This window comes from Priapulus caudatus, unplaced genomic scaffold, assembly GCF_000485595.1.
Source record: "Priapulus caudatus unplaced genomic scaffold, Priapulus_caudatus-5.0.1 Scaffold2662, whole genome shotgun sequence".
NCBI lineage: Eukaryota > Metazoa > Priapulida > Priapulimorpha > Priapulimorphida > Priapulidae > Priapulus > Priapulus caudatus.
In genome coordinates, this window is record NW_014579723.1 from 25,281 (window position 1) to 34,373 (window position 9,093).

Here is a 9,093-nt window from a genome sequence, read left to right on the forward strand (position 1 = left end):
CACAAATTGATTGTGCTCGCGGGTGTTCTAGCTGGCTAAAACATGGCGCCTGTTGTCACGTGATCCCATATTTTCGGTCCCCCTATGTCGCTACTCTCTTTATATAGGTACTCTAGAGCTTCTGTTATGCTGTGATTAGGGTTACAATTCGGTTGGGGTTAGTGTTAGAGTTACGGTAAGAGTAAGTGTTAGAGTTAGGGTAAGAGTAAGTGTTAGAGTTAGGGTAAGGGATAGAGCTTCTGTTATGCTGTGATTAGGGTTACAATTCGGTTGGGGTTAGTGTTAGAGTTACAGTAAGAGTAAGTGTTAGAGTTAGGGTAAGAGCAAGTGTTAGAGTTAGGGTAAGGGATAGATCTGTTATGCTGTTATTAGGGTTACAATTCGGTTGCGGTTAGTGTTAGAGTTACGGTAAGAGTAAGTGTTAGAGTTAGGGTAAGGGATAGAGCTTCTGTTATGCTGTGATTTGGGTTACAATTCGGTTGGGGTTAGTGTTACACTTAGGGTAAGGGATAGCTAGAGCTTCTGTAATGCTGTTATTAGGGTTATGATTCGGTTGGGGTGAGGGTTTGAGCTTTGATTCGGTAAGGATTAAGGTTAGGGTCATGGTTATTCTGTTAGAATTAGAGCTGCATTTCAGTTAGTGGATTTCATACTCCCAGTTATTCCAAGGTGTGGGAGACTTCACGAATGGGAGCCTCAGAAATAAAGGAGATTCCAAAGCAGGGGCGACACCAAAAAAGTGACTTCAAAAACAGGAAGGCTCCCTTATCTGTATTTACACCCCATAGCAGGGCTCCCTCTGCATATTTTAAAGTTTGGCCTAAGACTTGAGCCACCAAAGTTAATTTACAGCCACTAATAAAAACTATAGTTACTGTTCACTTTATCGTATGTGCTAAGCAAGTCATAAACAGGTGACGGGTACGAGAAAAGAGATGTACGAAAACATTTTATGACACGACACTGCAATTTGACGATTTCGTTAGTAAATCGTAATTTTCTGAGCAGTTAAACCATTCGCCAATTATTCGTTACTTAGTGTCATAAAATCGCCACTGTTATTTATTCATCGCATTTTGCGAAGGTGGCGAACGCCAGCGGTAGCCCTGCCATAGTTTGATTAGAATTTGTCTCTGTGAGATGCAAGAGCTTTTATTCCACTCTCCACACATCACCCACGCGTATTGCTAAATCTGGTGGATTTATAGCTGTGACCTCATCTTCGTAGCATACCTTGTTACGTCTGGGGCAGTGACATGCAGTGTTGCAGTGTTGCAGTGCGTCAATGATGATATTTATTTCCACATGTTTTTCCCAGCAGGAGAGCGTTAGCGAGAGCTCGAAACGAGGCAGAACTGAGCACCTGCAATCTGTCTGATGGAGTCTTCTCATTCAGATATGCCACGCCCTGGAGGAGAGAAGTCCTACGTGTGTGGTGTGTGTGGATACGCCGGCTCCAAGTTACGTTATCTCAAGAGACATATGCGCACTCACACAGCAGAGAAGCCATATGCATGTGAGAGATGTGAATATAAGTGTTCTACGTCTGATATGCTTAAGACACACGTCTACACTCACACGGGTGAAAAGCCATATGCGTGCGACATATGTGAATACAGGTGTAGGACCTCCAGTAATCTCAAGAATCACACGCGCACTCACACGGGAGAGAAGCCGTATGCATGCGATATATGTGAACACAGGTGTACGACCTCCAGTGTTCTCAAGAGACACATGCGCACTCACACGGGAGAGAAGCCATTTATGTGCGATAGTTGTGAATACAGGTGTTCTAGGTATGGTACGCTTAAGATACACATGCGCACTCACACAGGAGAGAAGCCATTTATGTGCGATAGGTGTGAATACAGGTGTTCTAGGTATGGTACGCTTAAGATACNTTTTTATATTCTGGTGTTATTTTAGGGGATAAAAAACAACCAGAAATAATAAATGAAAAAATGAACCAGAAAAACATAACCAGAAAAAATAACACCTAAAATAACACCAGAATATAAAAATTTTTAGGGCACAATTTATTGGTCTATACAGAAGTGTACCCTAACGGTCTAACCCTAACCCTAGCCCTTTATATATCCCTAACCCTAACCGAAACCTTAAACCCTTTATATTCTTTATTTTTTTATAAAAATATAATACATACACTACTAAACACCATCCTAAAACTACCTCGGGTACATATCTGTAGTACCTGATACGACAACGACCCCATCTGCAGTACTACTAGTACTAGTACTACTATAGTACTATATCGATCTCTATTATCTATATAGTCTATAGATTATATAGACTATAATCTAAAAGCGTGCACAGCTTATAAAGCCTATGTGAAGCTATAAAAAATGCGTCTATTATTTAGTATTAAGCCTATTAACGTGTGGCTTTATAAGTAAGGTTGGCATAATCATCAGTATGTTGATGGTGGCCAATATAGCGTAGAAGCTTTGTTATTTTTTCAACTAAACGCATTGGTAAAAAAATATTAAATACGCTAAACGTATTTTAAACGGATTTTTACTGCAATTTTGTGAAAGAATTATCTGAAAAGCTAATGTGCCGTGACGTCACGAGAATGACGTAGGGTTTGGTACAGGGTTTGTTACAATCCCAGTTCTAGTACAGCGTATCATGTATGCTACCACATAGCTCTAGTAACTATAGCCTGCGTACAGTTGCCGCTGGCAGCCAGCGGCAACTGTACGTGGGCTATAGTTATACTAGAGCTAGCTACCACATTGCAGATTTATGTAGATTTCTATGATTTTATCGACAGATATCGAACAAAACTTACATATTATGTTAGTATAATACTAGCACTATAAGTAGTTGTCAAAACTAGCTATAAAATTAAGCAATTTCATGTAATATGTTAATTGCTAACGATATTCATAACAAACCCACTCGCACCGGTGTTTACACATGTATGCTACACTGCAGATTTCTGGATTTGGTAACGCCTTACGTAACACTTACGCAGGCCTGTGGCGGAGCGGAGGGCTATATAGTTCTAGAGCTACTAAGCACCATGCACTGCTAGACAGTAGACTTAAATTAAACAAATTTATTTGTGGTGTTAGGGTTGTTTTTTATCACTGACACTTGCACCTGCCTTAGAAGCCATAGCTAGGGTAAAGTTTGAGCAAAATAAGGTATGAATTGCATAAAATCAAGAGCTCACCACCAAATGCTGCAGTGGCCACCCGGTAAACTAATAGGAATTTCAAATGAATTTTAGCCGGTCTAAAAGAGGTTGTGGACCATCAGTGTCCTGAAAATCGGTGGTGTACCTGTATATATAATATAATATATATATACCTATATCACTCTTTCAATTCCAACTTCAGGTGGTTGAACACATGAGGAAGATGCCTGACCTGAAGTCTATCATACTGTGCGGCATCGAGACGCACGTCTGCGTTCAGAACACGACTCTCGACCTGCTGGAGCACGGCTACGACGTGCACGTCGTCGCCGATGCCTGCTCCTCGCGCAGCATGGCCGACCGCATGTTCGCACTGCAGCGGGTGCGCAACGCCGGAGCGTTTCTGACGACGAGCGAGAGCAGGTGCATGCAAGTGCAGGCCATGTCGTGTTGCTACTATGTTCACTTGTCCCTGGTGAATGCATGATAGGAATTATCTAAGTCTAAACGATGAACTAGTCTGTTTTTTGAAGAGGCCTTCAGCCTATTCGATGTAGTAAACGTTGCTTGTGCTTTCCTCACACGAGATCATCTATCACATGGCTGTTATAGGCACTGCATAGCTGACGAGATTTGTTTTGAGCTTGTGGAAGAGCAGTGGTGTATCAGCTATTTACGAGTGTTGAGTAGCGTGTATAATGTATAGAGTCATTTTCCGAGCCAACAACACGTTACAGAAGCGTATTATCTTAGTTTGATGAACATTCACGTATGTTCGTTGTGGCATTGACGGACTTGTAAGATTACAAGCGCACTAAAAATGAATGACCGATCCAGTTGTCTGGATGGCCGTGTAGGGAAGGCACATGTGAGTATATGGAACGTCGTGGTGACGAGTCTATAAAAGAACGAGGCACGACCCTCGCTGTCGACGTTCGTCACCCGTCTTAGATGAGATGTTATTTTTCTAGTCTGGTTGGTTGCCTGACGTATTGGCGTCAGTAAAATGAGGACTGACTAATAGGCCTATACATGCCACAATAACTAGACACGTTCGTTCGCATTGGTTTTCTCTGTAGTAGTTGTGTATAGTTACTGTTTGTACGACACGCACTTATTGTGTATTTGTGGCAATCAGTTCCGTCCATTTCTGATATAATCTAGCTGCAATGAGTGCTATATTTTATTGTCCACGAACCATGGTTCTATATTCTTCTTAAACAATATGTTACTTTTAGTAAATTCACTTGATAATTACTGTCTATGTGAATAGTAATAGATATCCAGTCTAGAGTTATTCCAAAGAAAGAGCTATTAAAGTAAAGGGATGTATGTGCTTCGCAAATACTTTGCGCGTATTTTTTTGCAATATGGTTGCTGATATGTAGAGAACTCTAATAGCCGATGCACTGTGCGTTGGTGACTGTGGCAACTGTCAAAACGTTGATCAGATTCCTTATCCTGTGTATAGCGCTCATTGTGCTGCCTGTCGTTATTTGTTAAAATCTAGTACAGATGAACCGTCCAGATCGTTCTCACGCTATTCTTATTTCGGAGATATTTGTGTACTGACTGCGCTTGTTGACCGCTTGCCTGCTGCGAGGGTGTACTAGTCTCCATTACCCCTCCCCCTATTCGGTCGGCCACCTCGACTGCAAATGCTGGCAGTGGTTTCCAGCGATTTTTACCTAGGGTCTACCTAGCTACAGAGCTAAGTCGTGAATCACACTAACCACGTAGCGCTAAAGTATCAGTGACAGGCGTGATCTGGAAGAACGCCGTAGTTCGAAGTCTTGGTGTTTGTGCAGTCCCTGTCGTTTCACCCTCCTAGGTAGCTATGGTACGCTGCGTTTAGTCTCTGAACGAGGTATTCTCGTGTATTTTTCGGCCAGCTCCGGTAGCGAGCTGGCCAGTCACAAGTGCAAACGTATCCAGCGTATGTTTAGTTATGTGAGTTTTAACCTATTTTACCACCAGTAGGGAAAGTGTTCACGTAAAGGCCACATATGTGTGGTCTTTAGAAAATGTAACTGCAGTAGTTTGTTGAATCGGTGCCCCGAATGCTTGTTCGTGATGCGCTAGAATCGTCACTATATTCCTGACAACTCGATCATAATGTTGGTAAATGTCTGCTAGCAGTTTCTGCTAGTGGTGATAGCATCAGGTTAGATGGCCACTTACATTGTACACGATTTCACTTTACATGTATATATGTTGCAGCTGTTACATTTTTGAAAGCTCAATAAATGTTTGCAGGAAATTTAAGCGTAGGCCTATTATTGATTATATAGTAGGTTGTTATATGCTAAACTTTATGTTCATTAGTACATATCACATTCAGTCTATGCCGTTGCTGAGTTAATTAATGTCCAGAATGCATTATTTCTGCAAATTTAAACAAACTACCAGGCAATATATTTATACACCAGCAACAATAACCACCACAGGTATGCTATACATTTCGTTATATTCTTAATTTGTATTCATGATTTACTGTGTAGTAGTTATAAAAACAATTACAAAATATACTGCTTTGTACTAATACAAGTTTGCTTTTTTTAACTCCCCAAACACTATGGCCGTCTGACAGAGCCAGCTAAATTATCCACCACAATGGAAACAAGCTGACGCAACCAACCCTGATAAAGCACACATAGCAATGCATACATCCATAACATTACCTAGCTTTTACTGGCAGCCAAGTCTCAGGTAGCCGCAAGCAAATAATATGGTCACCACGAATCTTTATACTAAGACAGGTATATACCTTTATGCCTCGTCCACTGTCGTCTAGGTTCAGGCTATACTAGGTTGCGACTGACCTCCTAATGCAGAGCAAATGCTGTCGAAGAACTCCCTGAGAATTAAGTGATATAACAAACACGTTATGCTGTAGTGCAGACTCACCTCTTACATTCATCCACATCTTAGACTATCAAGTTTTTCTGCCACAAAGACTAGTTTACCCATATTCTGCATCACAGTGACTATTAGGCTGACCTTTCTCACACTACTTCCTGCTTTCCAATCTCAATCATAAAGGGCATGCATAAAAGAGGAAATGCTGGTAGACTTACTTTAACCCAGACTGAGGGTGTGAATATTCGTTTACAGTTATTTTCATCACCTGGTAGGTGTTACAGGGGCAGATCAAGAAACGTGCAAATACGTGGCCCAAAATGTGCAGACACATGTAAAAGGGAATCCACCATGTCAATAGCTACATGGATGAGAGAAGCTCCTGTAAGCTTTCCCAGAAGAGCCCTGAACGAGTACAGGCCACCAGCCCATTCTTTATTCTGCGTAAAAATTGATAGGTATTTGCACGCAAATTGTAGTTGCACATTTGTGTGGTGGAAAAAAGACAGAGGTTTGCCCGCAAAGGGTGATCTGCCTTCACCAGCCTCTTTGGGAGTCAGCACACAATGTCTTGCAAGGTATGATGAGGCCCTTACGCCAAATAAGAGTAGAGAAGTAAAAATATAGAGCCTGTAGTAATTAGAGATACTGAGTATACTATACATATGCTATGAGATACTAAACTATGTAATTGTAAGGTCGATTACCTTCCTTTGAGCAAGCATCAATGTATATATTTAAGATTACTAGGTGAAAGAAAATAACTGTTATGAGCAGCATACAGATTCCATCTTGTTCTCAAGACCAGCCATAATTAAAAACGTAGAAAGTCATAACAGTGCAAGAGCCTCTTATCTTGCCAACACATCGGGGCAATCTACCACATGCGTGTGACACCGGTATCACACTATTTCAACTCGTCCACTAACACATCAGCTACTTTTTTTTTAAATACCACGACTAAATCAACTACATATACCATGGCACTCCAAGTAGAGCTGCGCCCCGTAGAGGCNTCATGTGTCTTGATTGGGAAAAATTGGGGAAAATTGCGAGCATCTTACATACCATTGCAGCTGTGTTCTGTTGGCTGTAGCTGATGCCCAAGATGCAACATCAGAAATCTGTACAATGAACAAACTGGAGTATGTATCCACGATGTTCTGCACCATAACAGAAACAACTTTTATTTGTTTTTGTTTTTTCTAATTTAACCGTAATGTTCATGAGGACAGTAAACATTTTGGGCCCGTTTGTTTGGGGCCGAAACGTTTGAACAGGATCAATTGCTCCTGTTCTGCCTAAGCAATTGCAAACTCACTTCCAATAGATCACTGTTCGCAGTGACCCGCAGCAACTCTGGCACTTACTCAAGCAATAACGGTAGGTGTCATGAAAGTGGTGAAAACACTGGAAAACTCTCGCAATGATTACTTTAATATAATAAATATTTAAAAGTTTTATGTTATATACAATAAATTCTGGTGACATTATTCCAACGGCGAGTATTACCTGTGACAGTCGAATGTGCTGGTGCTGGAGCTGAAGTCGGAGGCACTGAAGGAGCGACACTGGAAGAGCCTGATGAAGCAGCTGCGAGTGAGCTGGGTGCTGTCCGAGCTGTCGCTAGGCAACGTGTGGGACGTAGACCTGCAGAAGAACGAGCCGATCATTCGCGACGTGATCCTCGTCGCACAGGGCGAGATGGCGCTCGAGGAGTTCCTAAAACAGGTGTGTGAGGGTGTTGTGAGGATGAGGGTGAGGGTGAGGGTGAGGGTGAGGGTGAGGGTGAGGGTGAGTATGATTGTGGGGGTGAGTATGATTGTGGGGGTGAGGGTAATTGTGAGGGTGAGTGTGATTGTGGGGGTGAGGGTGAGGGTGGTGGTGGAACAAAGTAAAGTGGGGCTTAGGTAATTTTATAGATGTGTGGCTGGTGGATAGTGTAAGGTTGGATTGAGTGATGGTATATAGTGGGGTTGAGGGATGGTATATGGTGGGGTTGAGGGATGGTATTTGGTGTGGTTGAGAGTTAGTATATAGTGGGGTCATGGGGGTTGAGGGATGGTATATGGTGGGGTTGAGGGATGGTATTTGGTGTGGTTGAGAGTTAGTATATAGTGGGGTCATGGGGGTTGAGGGATGGTATATGGTGAAGTTGAGGGATGGTCTGCTGCAGCTGCTAACGAGCCTGGCATGTTATGCAGGTGCGTGAAGCCTGGCAGACATATGAGTTGGACCTGATCAACTACCAGAACAAATGCAGGCTGATCCGTGGCTGGGACGATCTATTCACCAAGGTGAAGGAGCACATCAACAGCGTGGCAGCCATGAAGCTTTCTCCATACTACAAGGTGCGTGCTCTGTCAGGGTCAGATGTATGATATCATACAAATATGTTTGTTTTTATTAATAACAAAATGAAATGAAATTAATTTAAAATATTTCTAATAATTTTTTTTAAATTTTTTTTTATTGCTTTGCATTACATTATATTACATTGCATTACATTACATTACATTATTTTTTACATTATTTTTATTTTTTATATGTTTTTAATAGTTGTAAACTTAATGTAAAACAAGTGTGTGGTGGTCATTCTGGTATATATGTTGCTGTTTGCTGTTACCTATAGGAGTTTGAGGAGGATGCGTTGGCATGGGAGGAGAAGCTGAATCGCATCAATGCATTGTTTGATGTCTGGATCGACGTGCAGAGACGTTGGGTCTATCTAGAGGGCATCTTCTCCGGCAGCGCTGACATCAAACATCTGCTGCCTGTTGAGACATCGCGCTTCTCAAGGTGAGAGGTCTTTGCCTATCATGCCCCTGCGTTAACATGGCAGTGGTGGTCAACATAAGCACCAGTGTGGGTGCGATTGCAAGGATCAGCGTTTTAATCCTTGTGTAGATGGGTGGAGTGGGAAGGGGTGTGTGAATTGCTGTGGTCATTGTGAGCAGCAGTAGTGGGTCAGTGTAGGGTCAGTAGGGGGTTAGTGGAAGGATGGGGTCAGTGTGAGCAGCAGTAGTGGGTCAGTGTAGGGTCAGTAGGGGGTTAGTGGAAGGATGGGGTCA

The 9,093-nt window shown here is 42.2% G+C and overlaps 1 protein-coding gene across 1 annotated transcript in view; it reads left to right on the plus strand.

Annotated features, from left to right (window-relative positions):
• LOC106818930 (oocyte zinc finger protein XlCOF6-like) overlaps nt 1-8,821 on the plus strand; it is a gene marked incomplete at its 3' end in the record, with an annotated part of 9,887 nt that extends 1,066 nt beyond the window's left edge. The window contains exons 2-6 of the mRNA XM_014823598.1: nt 1,364-1,914; nt 3,366-3,545; nt 7,544-7,753; nt 8,227-8,373; nt 8,655-8,821. Of these exons, the coding sequence (XP_014679084.1) occupies nt 1,364-1,914; nt 3,366-3,545; nt 7,544-7,753; nt 8,227-8,373; nt 8,655-8,821 (1,255 nt within the window). The remainder of the gene's footprint in view (nt 1-1,363; nt 1,915-3,365; nt 3,546-7,543; nt 7,754-8,226; nt 8,374-8,654) is intronic.
• Between the last annotated feature and the right edge of the window lie 272 nt (nt 8,822-9,093).